The sequence below is a fragment of the Sphaerodactylus townsendi genome, linkage group LG01 (assembly GCF_021028975.2).
Source record: "Sphaerodactylus townsendi isolate TG3544 linkage group LG01, MPM_Stown_v2.3, whole genome shotgun sequence".
In the NCBI taxonomy this organism is placed as follows: Eukaryota; Metazoa; Chordata; class Lepidosauria; order Squamata; family Sphaerodactylidae; genus Sphaerodactylus; species Sphaerodactylus townsendi.
This window is the reverse complement of record NC_059425.1, coordinates 11,873,202-11,896,700: the sequence shown is the minus strand read 5'-3', so window position 1 is coordinate 11,896,700 and position 23,499 is coordinate 11,873,202. Positions and strand designations below refer to the sequence as shown.

At 70.1% G+C, this 23,499-nt stretch overlaps 1 protein-coding gene across 2 annotated transcripts in view; it reads right to left on the bottom strand.

Annotated features, from left to right (window-relative positions):
- RORC (RAR related orphan receptor C) overlaps nt 1–21,940 on the bottom strand; it is a 111,548-nt gene extending 89,608 nt beyond the window's left edge. The window contains exon 1 of one of the 2 annotated variants that reach the window (XM_048510963.1): nt 21,904–21,940. Coding sequence is in view for 1 of the 2 variants with exons in the window: in XM_048510953.1 (XP_048366910.1) it covers nt 20,529–20,577 (49 nt within the window). In the remaining variant the exon portion in view is untranslated. Of the gene's footprint in view, nt 1–20,528; nt 20,652–21,903 lie in introns of those variants that run through there. The other variant, XM_048510953.1, reaches the window with a different exon arrangement.
- Between the last annotated feature and the right edge of the window lie 1,559 nt (nt 21,941–23,499).

Genomic DNA, 23,499 nt, shown 5'->3' with positions numbered 1-23,499 from the left:
ACTAAGCATAACTGGCCCTGGTCAGTTTTTGGATGTGAGACCACCAAGGAAGTCAAGGGTTGCCATGCAGAGGAAGGCAATGGCAAACCACCTCTGTATACTTCTACCTGGATGGCCCAGACTAGCTTGATCTCATCAGATCTTGGAAGCTAAGCAGGGTCAGCCCTAGTCAGTACTTGGATTCCACCCCCCCCCCCCCCCCCCCCCTCCCACTCACCAACCCCCCCCCCCCCCCACCCCCACCCCCACACCACCCCCACCCCCCCACCCCCCCCCCCCCCCCCCCCCCCCCCACACCCACCCCCCCCCCCCCCCCCCCCCCCCCCCACCCCCCCCCCCCCCCACCCCCCCCCCCCCCCACCCCCCCCCCCCCCCACCCCCCCCCCCCCCCACCCCCCCCCCCCCCCACCCCCCCCCCCCCCCACCCCCCCCCCCCCCCACCCCCCCCCCCCCCCACCCCCCCCCCCCCCCACCCCCCCCCCCCCCCACCCCCCCCCCCCCCCACCCCCCCCCCCCCCCACCCCCCCCCCCCCCCACCCCCCCCCCCCCCCACCCCCCCCCCCCCCCACCCCCCCCCCCCCCCACCCCCCCCCCCCCCCACCCCCCCCCCCCCCCACCCCCCCCCCCCCCCACCCCCCCCCCCCCCCACCCCCCCCCCCCCCCACCCCCCCCCCCCCCCACCCCCCCCCCCCCCCACCCCCCCCCCCCCCCACCCCCCCCCCCCCCCACCCCCCCCCCCCCCCACCCCCCCCCCCCCCCACCCCCCCCCCCCCCCACCCCCCCCCCCCCCCACCCCCCCCCCCCCCCACCCCCCCCCCCCCCCACCCCCCCCCCCCCCCACCCCCCCCCCCCCCCACCCCCCCCCCCCCCCACCCCCCCCCCCCCCCACCCCCCCCCCCCCCCACCCCCCCCCCCCCCCACCCCCCCCCCCCCCCACCCCCCCCCCCCCCCACCCCCCCCCCCCCCCACCCCCCCCCCCCCCCACCCCCCCCCCCCCCCACCCCCCCCCCCCCCCACCCCCCCCCCCCCCCACCCCCCCCCCCCCCCACCCCCCCCCCCCCCCACCCCCCCCCCCCCCCACCCCCCCCCCCCCCCACCCCCCCCCCCCCCCACCCCCCCCCCCCCCCACCCCCCCCCCCCCCCACCCCCCCCCCCCCCCACCCCCCCCCCCCCCCACCCCCCCCCCCCCCCACCCCCCCCCCCCCCCACCCCCCCCCCCCCCCACCCCCCCCCCCCCCCACCCCCCCCCCCCCCCACCCCCCCCCCCCCCCACCCCCCCCCCCCCCCACCCCCCCCCCCCCCCACCCCCCCCCCCCCCCACCCCCCCCCCCCCCCACCCCCCCCCCCCCCCACCCCCCCCCCCCCCCACCCCCCCCCCCCCCCACCCCCCCCCCCCCCCACCCCCCCCCCCCCCCACCCCCCCCCCCCCCCACCCCCCCCCCCCCCCACCCCCCCCCCCCCCCACCCCCCCCCCCCCCCACCCCCCCCCCCCCCCACCCCCCCCCCCCCCCACCCCCCCCCCCCCCCACCCCCCCCCCCCCCCACCCCCCCCCCCCCCCACCCCCCCCCCCCCCCACCCCCCCCCCCCCCCACCCCCCCCCCCCCCCACCCCCCCCCCCCCCCACCCCCCCCCCCCCCCACCCCCCCCCCCCCCCACCCCCCCCCCCCCCCACCCCCCCCCCCCCCCACCCCCCCCCCCCCCCACCCCCCCCCCCCCCCACCCCCCCCCCCCCCCACCCCCCCCCCCCCCCACCCCCCCCCCCCCCCACCCCCCCCCCCCCCCACCCCCCCCCCCCCCCACCCCCCCCCCCCCCCACCCCCCCCCCCCCCCACCCCCCCCCCCCCCCACCCCCCCCCCCCCCCACCCCCCCCCCCCCCCACCCCCCCCCCCCCCCACCCCCCCCCCCCCCCACCCCCCCCCCCCCCCACCCCCCCCCCCCCCCACCCCCCCCCCCCCCCACCCCCCCCCCCCCCCACCCCCCCCCCCCCCCACCCCCCCCCCCCCCCACCCCCCCCCCCCCCCACCCCCCCCCCCCCCCACCCCCCCCCCCCCCCACCCCCCCCCCCCCCCACCCCCCCCCCCCCCCACCCCCCCCCCCCCCCACCCCCCCCCCCCCCCACCCCCCCCCCCCCCCACCCCCCCCCCCCCCCACCCCCCCCCCCCCCCACCCCCCCCCCCCCCCACCCCCCCCCCCCCCCACCCCCCCCCCCCCCCACCCCCCCCCCCCCCCACCCCCCCCCCCCCCCACCCCCCCCCCCCCCCACCCCCCCCCCCCCCCACCCCCCCCCCCCCCCACCCCCCCCCCCCCCCACCCCCCCCCCCCCCCACCCCCCCCCCCCCCCACCCCCCCCCCCCCCCACCCCCCCCCCCCCCCACCCCCCCCCCCCCCCACCCCCCCCCCCCCCCACCCCCCCCCCCCCCCACCCCCCCCCCCCCCCACCCCCCCCCCCCCCCACCCCCCCCCCCCCCCACCCCCCCCCCCCCCCACCCCCCCCCCCCCCCACCCCCCCCCCCCCCCACCCCCCCCCCCCCCCACCCCCCCCCCCCCCCACCCCCCCCCCCCCCCACCCCCCCCCCCCCCCACCCCCCCCCCCCCCCACCCCCCCCCCCCCCCACCCCCCCCCCCCCCCACCCCCCCCCCCCCCCACCCCCCCCCCCCCCCACCCCCCCCCCCCCCCACCCCCCCCCCCCCCCACCCCCCCCCCCCCCCACCCCCCCCCCCCCCCACCCCCCCCCCCCCCCACCCCCCCCCCCCCCCACCCCCCCCCCCCCCCACCCCCCCCCCCCCCCACCCCCCCCCCCCCCCACCCCCCCCCCCCCCCACCCCCCCCCCCCCCCACCCCCCCCCCCCCCCACCCCCCCCCCCCCCCACCCCCCCCCCCCCCCACCCCCCCCCCCCCCCACCCCCCCCCCCCCCCACCCCCCCCCCCCCCCACCCCCCCCCCCCCCCACCCCCCCCCCCCCCCACCCCCCCCCCCCCCCACCCCCCCCCCCCCCCACCCCCCCCCCCCCCCACCCCCCCCCCCCCCCACCCCCCCCCCCCCCCACCCCCCCCCCCCCCCACCCCCCCCCCCCCCCACCCCCCCCCCCCCCCACCCCCCCCCCCCCCCACCCCCCCCCCCCCCCACCCCCCCCCCCCCCCACCCCCCCCCCCCCCCACCCCCCCCCCCCCCCACCCCCCCCCCCCCCCACCCCCCCCCCCCCCCACCCCCCCCCCCCCCCACCCCCCCCCCCCCCCACCCCCCCCCCCCCCCACCCCCCCCCCCCCCCACCCCCCCCCCCCCCCACCCCCCCCCCCCCCCACCCCCCCCCCCCCCCACCCCCCCCCCCCCCCACCCCCCCCCCCCCCCACCCCCCCCCCCCCCCACCCCCCCCCCCCCCCACCCCCCCCCCCCCCCACCCCCCCCCCCCCCCACCCCCCCCCCCCCCCACCCCCCCCCCCCCCCACCCCCCCCCCCCCCCACCCCCCCCCCCCCCCACCCCCCCCCCCCCCCACCCCCCCCCCCCCCCACCCCCCCCCCCCCCCACCCCCCCCCCCCCCCACCCCCCCCCCCCCCCACCCCCCCCCCCCCCCACCCCCCCCCCCCCCCACCCCCCCCCCCCCCCACCCCCCCCCCCCCCCACCCCCCCCCCCCCCCACCCCCCCCCCCCCCCACCCCCCCCCCCCCCCACCCCCCCCCCCCCCCACCCCCCCCCCCCCCCACCCCCCCCCCCCCCCACCCCCCCCCCCCCCCACCCCCCCCCCCCCCCACCCCCCCCCCCCCCCACCCCCCCCCCCCCCCACCCCCCCCCCCCCCCACCCCCCCCCCCCCCCACCCCCCCCCCCCCCCACCCCCCCCCCCCCCCACCCCCCCCCCCCCCCACCCCCCCCCCCCCCCACCCCCCCCCCCCCCCACCCCCCCCCCCCCCCACCCCCCCCCCCCCCCACCCCCCCCCCCCCCCACCCCCCCCCCCCCCCACCCCCCCCCCCCCCCACCCCCCCCCCCCCCCACCCCCCCCCCCCCCCACCCCCCCCCCCCCCCACCCCCCCCCCCCCCCACCCCCCCCCCCCCCCACCCCCCCCCCCCCCCACCCCCCCCCCCCCCCACCCCCCCCCCCCCCCACCCCCCCCCCCCCCCACCCCCCCCCCCCCCCACCCCCCCCCCCCCCCACCCCCCCCCCCCCCCACCCCCCCCCCCCCCCACCCCCCCCCCCCCCCACCCCCCCCCCCCCCCACCCCCCCCCCCCCCCACCCCCCCCCCCCCCCACCCCCCCCCCCCCCCACCCCCCCCCCCCCCCACCCCCCCCCCCCCCCACCCCCCCCCCCCCCCACCCCCCCCCCCCCCCACCCCCCCCCCCCCCCACCCCCCCCCCCCCCCACCCCCCCCCCCCCCCACCCCCCCCCCCCCCCACCCCCCCCCCCCCCCACCCCCCCCCCCCCCCACCCCCCCCCCCCCCCACCCCCCCCCCCCCCCACCCCCCCCCCCCCCCACCCCCCCCCCCCCCCACCCCCCCCCCCCCCCACCCCCCCCCCCCCCCACCCCCCCCCCCCCCCACCCCCCCCCCCCCCCACCCCCCCCCCCCCCCACCCCCCCCCCCCCCCACCCCCCCCCCCCCCCACCCCCCCCCCCCCCCACCCCCCCCCCCCCCCACCCCCCCCCCCCCCCACCCCCCCCCCCCCCCACCCCCCCCCCCCCCCACCCCCCCCCCCCCCCACCCCCCCCCCCCCCCACCCCCCCCCCCCCCCACCCCCCCCCCCCCCCACCCCCCCCCCCCCCCACCCCCCCCCCCCCCCACCCCCCCCCCCCCCCACCCCCCCCCCCCCCCACCCCCCCCCCCCCCCACCCCCCCCCCCCCCCACCCCCCCCCCCCCCCACCCCCCCCCCCCCCCACCCCCCCCCCCCCCCACCCCCCCCCCCCCCCACCCCCCCCCCCCCCCACCCCCCCCCCCCCCCACCCCCCCCCCCCCCCACCCCCCCCCCCCCCCACCCCCCCCCCCCCCCACCCCCCCCCCCCCCCACCCCCCCCCCCCCCCACCCCCCCCCCCCCCCACCCCCCCCCCCCCCCACCCCCCCCCCCCCCCACCCCCCCCCCCCCCCACCCCCCCCCCCCCCCACCCCCCCCCCCCCCCACCCCCCCCCCCCCCCACCCCCCCCCCCCCCCACCCCCCCCCCCCCCCACCCCCCCCCCCCCCCACCCCCCCCCCCCCCCACCCCCCCCCCCCCCCACCCCCCCCCCCCCCCACCCCCCCCCCCCCCCACCCCCCCCCCCCCCCACCCCCCCCCCCCCCCACCCCCCCCCCCCCCCACCCCCCCCCCCCCCCACCCCCCCCCCCCCCCACCCCCCCCCCCCCCCACCCCCCCCCCCCCCCACCCCCCCCCCCCCCCACCCCCCCCCCCCCCCACCCCCCCCCCCCCCCACCCCCCCCCCCCCCCACCCCCCCCCCCCCCCACCCCCCCCCCCCCCCACCCCCCCCCCCCCCCACCCCCCCCCCCCCCCACCCCCCCCCCCCCCCACCCCCCCCCCCCCCCACCCCCCCCCCCCCCCACCCCCCCCCCCCCCCACCCCCCCCCCCCCCCACCCCCCCCCCCCCCCACCCCCCCCCCCCCCCACCCCCCCCCCCCCCCACCCCCCCCCCCCCCCACCCCCCCCCCCCCCCACCCCCCCCCCCCCCCACCCCCCCCCCCCCCCACCCCCCCCCCCCCCCACCCCCCCCCCCCCCCACCCCCCCCCCCCCCCACCCCCCCCCCCCCCCACCCCCCCCCCCCCCCACCCCCCCCCCCCCCCACCCCCCCCCCCCCCCACCCCCCCCCCCCCCCACCCCCCCCCCCCCCCACCCCCCCCCCCCCCCACCCCCCCCCCCCCCCACCCCCCCCCCCCCCCACCCCCCCCCCCCCCCACCCCCCCCCCCCCCCACCCCCCCCCCCCCCCACCCCCCCCCCCCCCCACCCCCCCCCCCCCCCACCCCCCCCCCCCCCCACCCCCCCCCCCCCCCACCCCCCCCCCCCCCCACCCCCCCCCCCCCCCACCCCCCCCCCCCCCCACCCCCCCCCCCCCCCACCCCCCCCCCCCCCCACCCCCCCCCCCCCCCACCCCCCCCCCCCCCCACCCCCCCCCCCCCCCACCCCCCCCCCCCCCCACCCCCCCCCCCCCCCACCCCCCCCCCCCCCCACCCCCCCCCCCCCCCACCCCCCCCCCCCCCCACCCCCCCCCCCCCCCACCCCCCCCCCCCCCCACCCCCCCCCCCCCCCACCCCCCCCCCCCCCCACCCCCCCCCCCCCCCACCCCCCCCCCCCCCCACCCCCCCCCCCCCCCACCCCCCCCCCCCCCCACCCCCCCCCCCCCCCACCCCCCCCCCCCCCCACCCCCCCCCCCCCCCACCCCCCCCCCCCCCCACCCCCCCCCCCCCCCACCCCCCCCCCCCCCCACCCCCCCCCCCCCCCACCCCCCCCCCCCCCCACCCCCCCCCCCCCCCACCCCCCCCCCCCCCCACCCCCCCCCCCCCCCACCCCCCCCCCCCCCCACCCCCCCCCCCCCCCACCCCCCCCCCCCCCCACCCCCCCCCCCCCCCACCCCCCCCCCCCCCCACCCCCCCCCCCCCCCACCCCCCCCCCCCCCCACCCCCCCCCCCCCCCACCCCCCCCCCCCCCCACCCCCCCCCCCCCCCACCCCCCCCCCCCCCCACCCCCCCCCCCCCCCACCCCCCCCCCCCCCCACCCCCCCCCCCCCCCACCCCCCCCCCCCCCCACCCCCCCCCCCCCCCACCCCCCCCCCCCCCCACCCCCCCCCCCCCCCACCCCCCCCCCCCCCCACCCCCCCCCCCCCCCACCCCCCCCCCCCCCCACCCCCCCCCCCCCCCACCCCCCCCCCCCCCCACCCCCCCCCCCCCCCACCCCCCCCCCCCCCCACCCCCCCCCCCCCCCACCCCCCCCCCCCCCCACCCCCCCCCCCCCCCACCCCCCCCCCCCCCCACCCCCCCCCCCCCCCACCCCCCCCCCCCCCCACCCCCCCCCCCCCCCACCCCCCCCCCCCCCCACCCCCCCCCCCCCCCACCCCCCCCCCCCCCCACCCCCCCCCCCCCCCACCCCCCCCCCCCCCCACCCCCCCCCCCCCCCACCCCCCCCCCCCCCCACCCCCCCCCCCCCCCACCCCCCCCCCCCCCCACCCCCCCCCCCCCCCACCCCCCCCCCCCCCCACCCCCCCCCCCCCCCACCCCCCCCCCCCCCCACCCCCCCCCCCCCCCACCCCCCCCCCCCCCCACCCCCCCCCCCCCCCACCCCCCCCCCCCCCCACCCCCCCCCCCCCCCACCCCCCCCCCCCCCCACCCCCCCCCCCCCCCACCCCCCCCCCCCCCCACCCCCCCCCCCCCCCACCCCCCCCCCCCCCCACCCCCCCCCCCCCCCACCCCCCCCCCCCCCCACCCCCCCCCCCCCCCACCCCCCCCCCCCCCCACCCCCCCCCCCCCCCACCCCCCCCCCCCCCCACCCCCCCCCCCCCCCACCCCCCCCCCCCCCCACCCCCCCCCCCCCCCACCCCCCCCCCCCCCCACCCCCCCCCCCCCCCACCCCCCCCCCCCCCCACCCCCCCCCCCCCCCACCCCCCCCCCCCCCCACCCCCCCCCCCCCCCACCCCCCCCCCCCCCCACCCCCCCCCCCCCCCACCCCCCCCCCCCCCCACCCCCCCCCCCCCCCACCCCCCCCCCCCCCCACCCCCCCCCCCCCCCACCCCCCCCCCCCCCCACCCCCCCCCCCCCCCACCCCCCCCCCCCCCCACCCCCCCCCCCCCCCACCCCCCCCCCCCCCCACCCCCCCCCCCCCCCACCCCCCCCCCCCCCCACCCCCCCCCCCCCCCACCCCCCCCCCCCCCCACCCCCCCCCCCCCCCACCCCCCCCCCCCCCCACCCCCCCCCCCCCCCACCCCCCCCCCCCCCCACCCCCCCCCCCCCCCACCCCCCCCCCCCCCCACCCCCCCCCCCCCCCACCCCCCCCCCCCCCCACCCCCCCCCCCCCCCACCCCCCCCCCCCCCCACCCCCCCCCCCCCCCACCCCCCCCCCCCCCCACCCCCCCCCCCCCCCACCCCCCCCCCCCCCCACCCCCCCCCCCCCCCACCCCCCCCCCCCCCCACCCCCCCCCCCCCCCACCCCCCCCCCCCCCCACCCCCCCCCCCCCCCACCCCCCCCCCCCCCCACCCCCCCCCCCCCCCACCCCCCCCCCCCCCCACCCCCCCCCCCCCCCACCCCCCCCCCCCCCCACCCCCCCCCCCCCCCACCCCCCCCCCCCCCCACCCCCCCCCCCCCCCACCCCCCCCCCCCCCCACCCCCCCCCCCCCCCACCCCCCCCCCCCCCCACCCCCCCCCCCCCCCACCCCCCCCCCCCCCCACCCCCCCCCCCCCCCACCCCCCCCCCCCCCCACCCCCCCCCCCCCCCACCCCCCCCCCCCCCCACCCCCCCCCCCCCCCACCCCCCCCCCCCCCCACCCCCCCCCCCCCCCACCCCCCCCCCCCCCCACCCCCCCCCCCCCCCACCCCCCCCCCCCCCCACCCCCCCCCCCCCCCACCCCCCCCCCCCCCCACCCCCCCCCCCCCCCACCCCCCCCCCCCCCCACCCCCCCCCCCCCCCACCCCCCCCCCCCCCCACCCCCCCCCCCCCCCACCCCCCCCCCCCCCCACCCCCCCCCCCCCCCACCCCCCCCCCCCCCCACCCCCCCCCCCCCCCACCCCCCCCCCCCCCCACCCCCCCCCCCCCCCACCCCCCCCCCCCCCCACCCCCCCCCCCCCCCACCCCCCCCCCCCCCCACCCCCCCCCCCCCCCACCCCCCCCCCCCCCCACCCCCCCCCCCCCCCACCCCCCCCCCCCCCCACCCCCCCCCCCCCCCACCCCCCCCCCCCCCCACCCCCCCCCCCCCCCACCCCCCCCCCCCCCCACCCCCCCCCCCCCCCACCCCCCCCCCCCCCCACCCCCCCCCCCCCCCACCCCCCCCCCCCCCCACCCCCCCCCCCCCCCACCCCCCCCCCCCCCCACCCCCCCCCCCCCCCACCCCCCCCCCCCCCCACCCCCCCCCCCCCCCACCCCCCCCCCCCCCCACCCCCCCCCCCCCCCACCCCCCCCCCCCCCCACCCCCCCCCCCCCCCACCCCCCCCCCCCCCCACCCCCCCCCCCCCCCACCCCCCCCCCCCCCCACCCCCCCCCCCCCCCACCCCCCCCCCCCCCCACCCCCCCCCCCCCCCACCCCCCCCCCCCCCCACCCCCCCCCCCCCCCACCCCCCCCCCCCCCCACCCCCCCCCCCCCCCACCCCCCCCCCCCCCCACCCCCCCCCCCCCCCACCCCCCCCCCCCCCCACCCCCCCCCCCCCCCACCCCCCCCCCCCCCCACCCCCCCCCCCCCCCACCCCCCCCCCCCCCCACCCCCCCCCCCCCCCACCCCCCCCCCCCCCCACCCCCCCCCCCCCCCACCCCCCCCCCCCCCCACCCCCCCCCCCCCCCACCCCCCCCCCCCCCCACCCCCCCCCCCCCCCACCCCCCCCCCCCCCCACCCCCCCCCCCCCCCACCCCCCCCCCCCCCCACCCCCCCCCCCCCCCACCCCCCCCCCCCCCCACCCCCCCCCCCCCCCACCCCCCCCCCCCCCCACCCCCCCCCCCCCCCACCCCCCCCCCCCCCCACCCCCCCCCCCCCCCACCCCCCCCCCCCCCCACCCCCCCCCCCCCCCACCCCCCCCCCCCCCCACCCCCCCCCCCCCCCACCCCCCCCCCCCCCCACCCCCCCCCCCCCCCACCCCCCCCCCCCCCCACCCCCCCCCCCCCCCACCCCCCCCCCCCCCCACCCCCCCCCCCCCCCACCCCCCCCCCCCCCCACCCCCCCCCCCCCCCACCCCCCCCCCCCCCCACCCCCCCCCCCCCCCACCCCCCCCCCCCCCCACCCCCCCCCCCCCCCACCCCCCCCCCCCCCCACCCCCCCCCCCCCCCACCCCCCCCCCCCCCCACCCCCCCCCCCCCCCACCCCCCCCCCCCCCCACCCCCCCCCCCCCCCACCCCCCCCCCCCCCCACCCCCCCCCCCCCCCACCCCCCCCCCCCCCCACCCCCCCCCCCCCCCACCCCCCCCCCCCCCCACCCCCCCCCCCCCCCACCCCCCCCCCCCCCCACCCCCCCCCCCCCCCACCCCCCCCCCCCCCCACCCCCCCCCCCCCCCACCCCCCCCCCCCAGAAGCTGTGACTAGCCCAAGGTCACCCAGCTGGGCGTGTGTGGGAGTGCACAGGCTAATCTGAATTCCCCAGATAAGCCTCCACAGCTCAGGCGGCAGAGCTGGGAATCAAACCCGGTTCCTCCAGATTAGATACACGAGCTCTTAACCTCCTACGCCACTGCTGCTCCTTAATATAAGACAGGGTCTTATATTTTTGCTCCAAAAGATGCATTAGGACTTATTTTCAGGGGATGTCTTATTTTTCCCCCCATGATTTTGCACCCTCCACATGACCAGATCAGCTGCACCGGGGAATCTGTAACTAGGGCTTATTTTTGGAGTAGGGCTTATATTTCAAGCATCCTCCAAAAATCCCAAAAAATCACGCTAGGGCTTATTTTCGGGATAGCTCTTATTTTCAGGGAAACAGCAGTTGTACATCTGCCGTGGTTTTGGGCACAATTTTACACCATGGCTTATAATATTAGGAAGAAGAAGGGTTTGGATGTATACCCATGCCATTCTCTCCTGCAAGGAGACTCAAGGTGGCTCACCAACTCCTTTCCCCTTCTTCTCCCCAAGGCAGATACCTTGTGGGGTAGGTGGGGCTGGGAGAGCTCAGAGAGAACTGTCACCGGCCCAAGGTCACCCAGCAGGCTTCATGTGGAGGAGTGGGGAAACAAATCCGGTTCACCAGATAAAAGTCCGCCGCTCATGTGGAGGGGAGAGGAATCAAACCCAGCTCTCCAGATTAGAGCCCACCTGCTCTTCACCACGACACCACGCTGTTGTGCCGTGATGTCACTCCATGGGTCAATAATGACCCAGACTACCTTTATCCAGGATTTGCAAGCCCCTCCCACCAAGGGCTGAACTATTAAAAACCGATCAAGACTTTTTAAAATATCAAAACCACTTTGACTGAACCTGCGGTTTTCTGCAGGACTGATTTCTACCGGCTTTAACTCTTCCTGTTTTAGTGCTGAATTTCTCTTGGTTTGGGGCATTTTTTCCTACTTTTCCTGGGCAGCCTCATAGGGTGGATGCAGGTGAAAAAAGTTCCCCACTCATTGCATTAAAATTCCCAATATCCTGCACCTCTCAGATGATACCCGGCCGGATAAAATTCACACACAACAAATCCCAGAACATCGATTCACATAAAGCAGAATGCCGTATCTGCTACGTTCAAACGTTGAAACTTCAAAACACAAGTCATCGACGCAAGGCTTATTTATTTTCTTTTCCATTTCTTTCAATAAATTTCATACCCCACCTTTTCCTAGCTAAGGCCGGCCTCGGGGCTGCTCACCGATATAACTCAAGAACATCAGTTCATAGACATCAGAGAGCCAGAACCGAAACATTTAAACATCAAAACTTTAAAATGCAGCTCACGATGTCCTTGAACGCGACAAATCAGGCTATCCGTAAAGGACCCCTATGCAACCTAAAAATTCACCATCAGCCCTCGTTCCATCATAGGTCCAACCAGCCTCTTCGCTATCAGGATCGGGGGTGGAGGGGTGGGGAGAGGGGACAAAACCAGGAGGCCAATGAGATGGAACGGACCCAAAGGCCCTGTTGAACATCTCGGTCTTGCAAGCCCTGAAGAACTGACTAGGATCCTGCAGGGCCCTGACATCATGTGGTAGGACCATAGGACCGTGGTGGCGAACCTTTGGCACTCCAGATGTTATGGACTACAATTCCCATCAGCCCCTGCCAGCATGGCCAATTGTAGGGGCTGATGGGAATTGTAGTCCATAACATCTGGAATGCCAAAGGTTCGCCACCACTGTGTAGGGAGTTTCACCAGGTCGGGATGGTCCTGGCTCTTGCTGGCAGGGGCTGATGGGATTTGTAGTCCACGAACATCTGGAGAGACGCAGGTTGCAGACCCCTGGGCTAGCCGAATGTCCTTGGGACCAGAGAACAACAGACAGCTACTACTGGAAGAGCAAAGTGCCCTTGGTGGGCAATAGGGGGAGACGAATAACCCCCACGTTAGATCCACGCATAGCCGCAGTACCATGTTCCCCACTGTTTGAACAACCTCAGCGCCGTACGCACGAGCGCTCTGCAGATACCCAGTGGCATTTCCCAGTGGCGACAGTGTCCAGTTCACGCCCTGGAAACCGGTCTCGGCGGCCACCGGCTGCCCAGCCACAAAAGACTCGCGGAGATGACCCGCCAGGAGCGGGAGGGAGAAGAGTGGGACCAAATGCATCTTCCGAAGACGCAAGGCGAACATGATAGATGTCGTAGTTCCGGGGGGTGGAATCTGAAGGACCAGTTCGGCGGCGCCTTTTCAGACCCCCCCCCCCTCCCGTTTCAAACCGGGCTGCCCGCAAGCAGCGAGAAGTCATTCCTTGCAGATGGAGAAGACATGGGTCGGAGAGACTCCCTCTCTTTTTCTCCCGCCGCATTTTCAAGGCCTGGTTCTCAAGGCTTGCTATTCGGGTAGAAATCGACACGTTTCGCCGTGCCTCGGCGGCACGATTACGTGAAAAAACTGCCTGATACTGAATGACACCTCTGCTTCATCAAGGTCCATACTGTCTACTCACAGAATCATAGAGTTGGAAGAGATCACAAGGGCCATCGGGTCCAACCCCCTGCAATGAAGGAACACACACTCAAAGAACTCCCAACATATGTTCATCCAGCCTCTGTTTAAAAACCTCCAAAGGAGGAGACTCCACCACTCTCCGAAGCAGTGAATTCCGCTGTCAGACAGCCCTGACAGTCAGAGCTTTCTTCCTGTTTAGTTGGAATCTCTTTTCCTGCACCTTGAATCCATTACTCTGTGGTCGATTCCGCACTTGGGTTATCAACCTAAGTTCGAGCTACGTTCGACCTAAGTGCTCTGCACAACCACTGGGATCGACGTGGTTTTGTACCAGCTTCACCCCGTGTAGCGGTCAAATTTCTGACTCCAGTTGGGAACTACTACTTTTTCAGGGAACCATGCTTGAACTCAGCTCGATTCCAGTAAAGTGCGGAATCTCTGGTGCCAGGAGTCCCCCATTCAGTCAATCACAGCTGAGTGTTTCGGGCATGCGTACAGCTGGCCAATCAAAAAACGGCACCTTCGTCTCTCCATTCCTGTGGCAGTTTTTTTTATAACGTGTATGGGGATAGACGGAACATGGCTGTAGGAATAGTAGCTAATCGGAACGGAGCGCTTAAAGAGCAATATGATGATTCCACCCTCCAAGCTGGGATCAAGTTGGCTGGTAGTGGATGAACATGAATGCAGCTTGGAATTAGGTTGTGCAATTCTTCTAGGAACTGGGTTGAACCTATTTTACTCCTGTGCGGAATCGCCCTGTGTCCTCATCTCTGAGGCCGCAGAAAACAAGCTTGCTCCCTCTTCAACATGACTCCCTTCACATATTCAAACATAGCTATCGTGTCTCCCCCTAACCTACGTTTTCTCCAGACTAAACATACCCAGCTCCCTAAGCCTCTCTGTGTAGGGCATGGACTCCAGACCTTTTACCGTTTTTGTTGCCCTCTTCTGGACCCGTTCCAGCTTGTCAATATCCTTCTTGAATTGCGGGGCCCAGAACTGTACACAATATTCCAGGTGAGGTCAAACCAGTGAAGAACAGAGAGGTACAATTACATCCCTTGATCTTGACACCATGCTCCTATTGATACAGCCCAAAATTGCATTGGCTTTCTTGGCTGCCGCATCACACTTATGACTCATGTTCAGTTTGTGGTCTACTAAGACTCCCAGATCCCTTTCGCATGTAGTGTTGTCAAGCCAGGTGTCACCCATCCTATATTGGTGCATTTCATTTTTTTCTGCCTAAGCGCAGTATCCTAACATTTCTCCCTGTGGAAATTCATTTTGTGACCAGCAGCTGTTCTTCAGAGTATCGGCAGAAGGTCTTTCACATCAATTGCGTCTGGTCCCATTCTACCGGAGACATGCCAGAACTTGAACCCGGGACCCTCTTTGCATGCAAAGTAAGGTTCTAATTCATCACTTAGATAATGTCGGTCCATCAAAAGCCACTGAGCCAAAAAGCCACACCCGGTCACACAAAGCCAGTTCTATGTTAAATCACACTCTTGATGAATCAAAGTTAGTACTGTCTACTCAGGCTGGAAGTCGCTCTCCAGGTTCTTGGGCAGATGTCTTTCACATTACCTGCCACCTGATCCTGTCAACTGGAGATGCTGCGGATTTGAACTTGAGATCTTCGGCACGTGGATCAAATGTTCTACCACTGAGCCACGGCCCTTCCCGGTCCTGAAATTTGTACATGAACAGCAAACAGGACCAACTTTTCTAAAAAACACCGTCTGATCCTCTTGGTTTCTCCTCGGCCTCATGCCCACAACCCCACTCAGCGGCTCGCGTGAGCTACGGGGGCATGATGGGGACGGTGTGTGTGTGTGGGGGTGAGCGAGGGATTACAGGGGCTTAAGAAGGAGCCGCACGTCACACCCGAGAGTGATCAGCTGGCTTTGCGGAGCCCAGAACAGAGCATTAACGATATTAGCTCAATCCCGGTGGTTAAAAATAAAGTGTTTTGCTTACAAGAGAAAGGCCTGCAGAGGGCGGGAAGGTGGCAAGGTTAGGCCCGGGGAAGGCACTTGGCCGCCAGATAGGAGATGCACAAGCATCCGGGGTGTGTGTGTGTATGTGCGTGTGTGATAGAGCCACAGACCCCCAGAGAGGAGCACGAAGCAGGCCAGGCGCTCGCAATATACTGGCTGGTTCTTTGAAATAAAGAAAAAAGAAACAGGAAAGGTTAAGAGGGACTAACAACACAATCTGTGTGTGGGGGGGGTGAACCCACTCTGGAGGCAGTACCAGCTTTCTGCCAGGTAAATGCCCTCTCCGGGGCACTTATGCCAGCAGAGGGGCAAATCTGCCAGTGCCCGGCCGTTGCGGCACCCCAGGACACCAGGCTTCGCACCGGCGCTTGCACACCTGCCACAGCTATGCCAGCGTTCTGGGGGGCACGGCTGACCTAAGTCAGCCTCCAGACCCCCATACACCGGCAGAGCTGCCAGCGGAGATACACTGCGACAGCCCAGTAGAGCAGGCGGAGTGGTGCTCAAGCAGCGCCGTCCCAGTCTGCCTCAGCTCTGGATTGCGCTGCCAGTCAGATCTACTGCTCCGTGTGAGGCTTAGTGCGGGCAGCTGGCTACGCAGAGCAAAACCTGATGGCAGCCCAGATTCAGCGCCACGCATACTGCTACCGAAAAGATGGCAGGGGGGAAAAAAAAGATCCCGAATTATTTTATTCTGGACAATTTTTTTCCTGTACAACTGCTTTTAACAGGGACCGTCTATCCAAGCAGTGAGAACTTGGGCATTTTAGCAGCAGTGCCGTGGTTCACCGAAAGCTGGAGGAAAGATCAAAATAGAATCAGGGTCCATGAATGAGAATTGAAAGCATTCGAGGGGTGAAATAGGTTTCTCCAACCAGTCTGCCCACACAGTTAATTTTTAAAATGAGAGTGCTTCCAGGTAAGAGGTCAGCCGAAGCCAGCCAATGGTGGAACACTCTGCACATGATCAGAGGGCCGCTTTCATTATTTAGATTCCCCCAACGCACCCTTTACAACAGTTTCAGGGTGGGTTACAACGAAAGCTGCACGTTTTGGAAACGGCTCCACGGAATTATATTTTATTAGGACAACCCCGCCTCAACTTCCCGCAAAAGATTGTGAAGGATTCTGTGGTGAGAGAATAAAGAAGGGGAAAATTCTAAACACCCCTTGGAATACCAGTCAGGGAGGGCACGGGGATATAAATAAATGCTTCAAAAACGTCCCACTTCCAATCTGCCTGGAATTTTATACCGGAAGCAGACAAGAGGAGTGAAAGACGGGGCACAAAACAACTTTTCTCTCTCTTAAACCTCACTCGATGAAGGGGTCTGCAGAACGCGACAACTTGGAGAAAGGAAATGGAGACGTGAAACTGGGAAATTAACTGGAATCGAGGCCTAGCGAACGTTGGTGCAGGTCAAAACGCTAAGCGGGTGGATCGGCTAGAGTCATAAAAAAGGAGACCAGACTCTGAGCATAAACAGAGTATTTCCCCCTCGCTTATAACGAAGGTTAGGTAGTGGGTAGTGACACACTAGGATCTGTGAGCCCTAGGTTGGAAGTCCAGCTCTGCCGCGGAAGCCGGCTGGGTGATCCTGGCCCAGTCTCAGACTAGCCCTACCTCGCAGGGTTGTTCTCAGAATAAAATGGACCAGAGGAAGACGACGTAAGCCACTTTGGAAAGAAGGGTGGAGCAGAAACACAGCTGAAAAATCTTGGAGCCGGTCTCAGTCTGACCCACCTCGCAGGGTTGTTGTGAAAATAAAAAGGAAAGCGACGTTCACCTTCCGTGTGGGGTAAAATGGCAGGGTAGAAACGAAGCCAACAAATCTTGGAGCCAGTCTCCGCCCGACCCACCTCGCAGGGTTGTGAAAGTAAAAGGGAAAGCAGTGTTCTCAGCCCGATCCACCTCGCAGGGTTGTTGTGAAAGTAAAAGGGAAAGCAGTGTTCTTAGCTCAACTCAATCGTAGCGCGCAGGCTTCCATGTGAAAGTGTGTTGAAAGCAGTGTTTCAAGTCCTGATCCACCCTATATTGTTACAGAAAGTGCGCGGTTGCGTTCTCAAGTCCATCACCACGCGCAGGTTTGTTGTAGGTGGCAGTTAGGTTCTCAGCCCGATCCACCTCGCAGGGTTGTTGTGAAAGTAAAAGGGAAAGCAGTGTTCTCAGCCCGATCCACCTCGCAGGTTTGTTGTGAAAGTAAAAGGGAAAGCAGTGTTCTCAGCCCAACCCACCGCGCAGGTTTGTTGTGAAAGTAAAAGGGAAAGCAGTGTTCTCAGCCCGATCCACCTCGCAGGGTTGTTGTGAAAGTAAAAGGGAAAGCAGTGTTCTCAGGTCTCGCATCATCACTCAAGAGGTTTGTTGTGAAAGCAGTATGAGCAGTGTTCTCAGTCTCGATCCACCTTGCAGGGTTGCTAGAAAGTGTAAGGGAAAGCAGTGTTCTTAGTCTGACCTAACCATATTTGCTGCAAAAAGGAAAGCAGTGCTCTGAGTCCGGACAATCAAGAGGGTTGTTGTGAAAGTAAAGGGAAGTAGTGTTTCAGCCCAACTCCATCAAGAGCCTACAGAAAGCAAAGGGAAAAAAGCAGCTCTAGCCCGATCCACCTCGCAGGGTTGTTGTGACGGAAAAAACCAGAAGATGACATTCACCTTCTGCGCGCGGGAAAAAGGCAGAATAGAAGCGACGCCAATAAATCAGTTGCAACCACAACTCCTCGCAAGTGGATGTCAAAAGAACTGGCAGAAGATCATCTCCCTGTGTGGAAAGGAGAGAGGACTTCCCGCCTGGGCTGCGCCCGGGGCGGCCTGTTGCCCCAAAGGGGCCAGAGCCCAGCTGGCCTTGCAAAAAGCACCTCCTTCCCGGGAGAAGGTGCTCATTAGAGAGAGCAACGCCAGCAAACGAAACCCGGGCAGGCACGGAGAAACTGGCCGGGCGGCGTTGGAAAGCGCTCCCTGCTTCCCAGAGATAGCATCTCTCTCTGCGGAGAGCGCAAAGGCGCTTTGTCGAAATTGCCGCTCGGCTGTAACCGCCATGCAAATTGCTTAATTGGGGCTTTCGGCAGCAGCAGTCAGGTTTTGTCAACAACCCCGAGAGGGGGCAGAAAGGCAAAACCAGAGGGCTGGGAGGGAGGAGAGAGACTGCGAGAATCTGCTGGTAGGAGTTTGGGGGTGGGGGGGGGGGGGATATGGGGATATTTCAGCTTCCAAGCAGGAGAGAGGAACACACACACATCTACCTTCTATCGAAGACTCTGGGTCTGCCAAGGTCGGCATCGACTACTCGGGCCGGCAGCCGCTCTCCAGGGTCTCAGCAGGAGGCCTTTCACAACATCTAAGTGGAGATGCCAGGAGCGGAACCCGGGACCTTGTGCCTGTCAAGTGGGGGCTCCACCTCTGAGCCTCTGCTATGAAGATCTTACAGGATGGCGGGTCTTTGGCCTGGAGATCTGTCCAAGCAACCGAGAACAGGAGTTACAAACTCACCCCCACCCCAGGACTACCCCCCCTTTGGGGAACATTTGCTTAGCATGACATGCTGCAGTTTGCAGAGTCGTAGAGGGCAATGAGGTCTCTGCCCCATGGAGCATACCATCTGAGGCTGGGGCCGAAGGGGACAGTCTTTCTCACCAGCCATATTCACCATCCCCACCCCCTCACCCCTGTGTGGCAGAAGCCAGTGGGCAGGGGAGAGAACATGCCAGAGTAAATATTCACCCTTAAGAAACCCAGTGGCCACAGAACACGGGTGACATTTACTCACTTCATTTCTCCCCAGTTGGGACTGAAAGTAGCTTCACATCGTCCCTCCATTTGACTCTCACAACAACCCTGTGAGGTAAATTAGGCGGAGCATGTGCCCCTCTCCCCAGGTCACCCGGCCAATTTTGTGGCCGGGGGGGGATTCGAACCTGGGTCTTTAGACTGGAGTCCTCTACTCACGTGGAACCAAAGGGAATCCAACCCAGTTCTCCAGATTACAGTCTGCTGCTCCTAAGCACTACACCACGCTGGGTCTACACTACGCCCACCACTCCACGATGGGTCTCACACAGGGTACTGTGGCCACCCACAAGTCATAAGAACATAACAGCAAGCCAGCTGGATCAGACCAGAGTCCATCTAGTCCAGCTCTCTGCCACTCACAGTGGCCCACCAGTCCCATGCAAAGCCTACTCGGTTTTGTAATTTATTTTTTAAAAGTTCACGTTTTGTGTATCTCCAACAAGTCCAGCTTCCCCCCAGTTTCAATCCACTTCTGTTCACACTCCCACCAAAAGCGACCACAGACTGACTCGCTTCCTTGCCCTCATAGAATCATTGTGGGAAGAGACCCCAAGGGCCATCTAGTCCAACCCCCTCAGTGGGGTAACCACCCCGCTCACTTTGTGAATGGTCAAAACGAACCTCTGGATTTAGGTGCATTTCCAGGAACACAGAGAAACAGTACAATAAAGAAACTGAGGCACACACCCCCTCCCTTTGTGAGTCCATTGGGGGGGGTGGGGGGCTATACTCCCCCCCCCAGGGAAATCAAGTTTTATAACCACAAGTCCAGGGGGCAGGGAAGAAGAATTGGGTTTTTACACCCCACTTTTTCCTCTATCTTTAAGGAGTCTCAAAGCAGCGTATAATCCTGTTCCCTTCCTCACAACAGACACCTTGCGAGGTGGGGAGGAGGGGGGGGGCTGAGAGAGTTCTGAGAGAATGGTGGCTGGCCCAAGGTCACCCAGCAGGCTTCATGTGGAGGAGCAGGGAAGCAAACCCACTTCTCCAGATTAGAGTCCACTACTCCTGTGAAGGAGTGGGGACTCGAACCCGGTTCCCCAGTTTAAAGTTGGTCACCTCTAACCACTGCACACTCTCCAGAAGGTCAAAGAGAAAAGAAGTAAGCAGACCAGTCAAAAAAAGGCCTTAGAGGGGCTAACCCCCCCCTCCAACACAAGAGTGTACCCCCTTTTGGGGTCAAATCCTTCGGCAATGCATTGCAGGGATGTTCCACTGAACATAGGAACAAACCCACCCACCATGGGGGGAGGAAATAGATTACCACATTTTAACAACCCCCCCCACCAGAAAGTCAAAACACACACAAGCAAACTTGTCAAGCGACAACAAATAAATAAAACATCCAGTGCCAAATGCAAAGTATCGGGTGTAAATAAAAGGATACCTTCTCAAAGAATGGACACCTGAGAGCGCTTCGAGATACCCAAGATATTTTCTGGGGGGTGGGGGGCAGGCTGTGTGGCCACGATCCCGGCACCAGAGAAGCCCCTTCTAAATTCCTCCCAGAAAACTCCCCCTTGGGGTGGCCAGGGCTCCTTCAGCAGCTGGAGTGGCATTTGGTCCCCCAAACCCCACACTCTTTATAGATTATTCCCCCCTCTTTGTAACAATCCGGAGTGACACCTCCTCCAAGGCAGACCCCTGAACGATCCGGAGTAAAAGACCCTTGAACAATCCGGAGTGACACCTCCTCTAGGGCAGACCCTTGTGCACTGGCCCTCCTTGGGACCAAGTATCCCCTTTGCCTTTGGGACCGACCTCTCTTTAGACACCCCCCCCCTTTTCCTTCCACTTGGCCAACTTCCCTCCGGACTCTCCTCCTTGGAGAAGCGGGGTGGGAGGGGGAACCCCGCGCCGCCCCCCTCCCCGGACCAGCCCCCTCCCCTTCCTTCCCGGGGTAAGTTACCCCGCTTCTGCGCCCAGCCACGCGCGCCCCTCCGCTGGCTTGCCCCGGGGTCCGCGTACCCCTCTTTGGCCCCGGGCGCGCCTGCCGCTGCTCACCTCTGCCCCGCTTGGCTGCTCCGGGGCTGCCGCTGCTGCCCGGCTCCATGGAGCCCCCTGAGCCGCCTGCCCGGCCGGGGGTGGCGGCGCTCGGGGACGGAGGGAGGTGGGCTGCCTGGCCGGCTGGGGACGCGGCTCCGGCGGCGGAGCAGGGGAGAGCAGTCGCTCCTCGAACCGGCCGGACTCTGTAATGGCTGGTCTTTCCTGCAGCACGCTGCCAGGGTGCACCGCCCTCCCCGTACTCCGGGCCGGCCCATCAGCCTGCCCCTGCTGGGGCGGCGCCGCCGCAGGCAGACGTCGCACCGGGAGAGCCTCTCTCTCGTGTCTCCGGGGCGGGAAACTTCACCGGTGGCGTGGCCGGCCGCCCGCCCGCGCACCCCGCCTCCCAAGCGTCCAGGCCTATCAATAAGCCGCTGTTAAACCGGTGATGCTGGCCCCGTCAGGGTAGTCCCTCTAACAAAAGCAGCTCCTGGGGAATGTGTACCTGTCACGTATAAACATTCCAGAAGCCCCTCCCCCCCTTCGCTTATGCTAAGGGAAACATCACCGGGCGCATTACTGGCTGTCCGCGCACCCCTCCCCCTTGCCCCGCCCCGACGCCTCTCAGTGGTGCCAAGCGTCCAGGGCTATGAATAGGCTGTTGTTAAACTGGTGAAGCTGCTGCTGGGGAATGTGCTCCTGTATCAACATTGCAGCAGCCCCTCCCCCCTTCACTTATGCAGAGGTAGCTATCAAGCTGACGAAGCAGTCAGGTAAACCGCCACCTGGTGAATTCCCGTCTGCACTTGCCGCTCCTAATTCCTCCGCCTTTCTTTTAGGATAGGCTTCCCCGTTTCTTACCTGATACGTTTCTGTGTATTCTAACAGTTGCGCGGCAGCCAGCAATTAAACGGGCAGCTTCCCCATCTGAGCCTGGAAAAGCTGCACCTGGTGGACTGCTGACTATCACCTGCAAATTCAGACCCGGAAACCGAGATACCGCTTCTTTCTCCCTGCCCGGCGCTAGCACTTCTTCTTGCCTTAGCTTTAACCATCTCCCCCATCCAATACTTCGTTACTGCTACAGGCAGACAGCCATTACACCGGTGAAGCTCACTCTCCTCCGTATCGTTCCAGGCCCTCAAAAGCACCACCTGTTGCCTTCCACCCGCTAGCTGAGAAAAAGAAAAGCCAGGTGGGCTGGCTTCGAAAGAGATTTTGAATTCATATCCTAAGCCTAAGCACTTTTCCAGATGACCATTCACCACTTAGCTGGGCCTGCTTTGCAAGGTTGTTGTTTGGCCAGAACGGGGGGGGGGGTTCTCGTGTTTACCGGGAGATCCTCTAAGCAAAGATACGAGCAATAACCAGTTCCGCCTCACTAAAACCCGTTTACCGAATTATTTCCCCTGCGCATGCGCACCGCGTATCTCTTGGCAACTGAAACCAGTTGCCAACTGACCTCCGAGAAACTTTCACAGCTGCTCGGTCGGGTGACGTCAGCATTTGGCCACGCCCCTCTACTCGGCCCCTGGAGATAATCAGAAACATCTGGAATTTGGAACTGCTGGTTAAAGGCACAACTGCCGAGGCACGTCCCTCTCCGCTGGGCTGCACGAAGCGGAAAAGCAGAAATTCAACAGGTGCAGCTTTCACCGGCGAGCCGGTTAGGGAAAGCCTCCCTTGTTGAACTCCAGCCCAAGCAGGCGGCTGTTCAAACACTCATGGTCTCCTGCTGGACAAGGCAGCCAACTTACAAGAAGGCGGGGGGGGGGGGGGCTGCGAGAGGAGGCGACGGGAGAAAGCTTCACCGGTTGTATTAGCTTTATTTATTTATTTTATTAAAAATGTAGGCGTATCTCAAGAATGTGCATTTAAATTTTTCTCTTTTCTGCAAACTGTCGCACAAAAAGCGTTTTGCCAAAACCGGGAAGAGGCATCTGGAAGTTCTGGGTCTTCCACTCCATATGTCTGACAGACAGAAACACAACCGGGGCAGATCCCTGGTCGTGGAGTTCTCCCCTCCCCGCTTTTGTGAGCACTTGAGCGTTTTTTCTCTCTCCAATTCCCCTCCCAGCCCGGTTTCACACAGCGGTGCCAACTGTCAGCAATGCAACCGATGCAGCTCCCCCGCCTGCAAATTCCTCTCCACGCACCCACCCCCGAAACCTACACTCCAGGGCTCCTCCGTCCCTGCCTCTCGTTGTTGGATAGGAGGCTGTACCATCAGGCAGAAATGCAACCGGTGCAGCTCGTCCCGCGTGCAAAACTCCTCCCCGCCGCCCCGTCCGTTGCAACCGGCGCTCGAAGGGCTCCGCCGTCTCTGCTTGTCAGGCAGAAATGCAACTGGTGCAGCTCGCTTTGCAGTTTTGTTTCTTGGCTCCCAGGAGCGGCGCTCGATTAGCCGGGGCTGGTGCCTGCCCGGCCGCGTTACACAACGGCTCTTTTGCTGCTGCTCGGTGTCATTCCAGCCCAGGCGCTGGATCGGGGCCAACAGCTGCGAGGCCCGGGCGGTAAACACGGCCGCGCAGGCAGCCACGCCGCAGCCGCGTGACTCGGCCTGTCCGTCAGCTGCCGCGGCCCCGCCCCCTCTCCCGGGCCAGGGAGCCCCGCCTCTCTGGCCGTCACGTGTAGCTGGGCATGGGAGAGAACTCTTGCATTTCCAATTGCACCCCCCCCCCCCAATTACAAGCCCTTTACCAATTACACAAGCCAAACGCAGATTGTATTTGCAAGAATTGCTTTAATCGATTTAGGAATCGCAGATTTGATATTGAGCATTTATTATTATTATTATTATTATTATTATTATTATTATTATTATTATTATTATTATTATTATTTACAGATTGCCTTTGCAAGAATTGCTTTTACAGATTGCCTTTGCAAGAATTGCTTCGGTTGATTGAGCAATTGCAGTTTTTATATTTGGCATTATTATTTTCTCATCTGCAGGAATCAACTGCTCCCTCTTCGGAGCCCAGTCGCTACT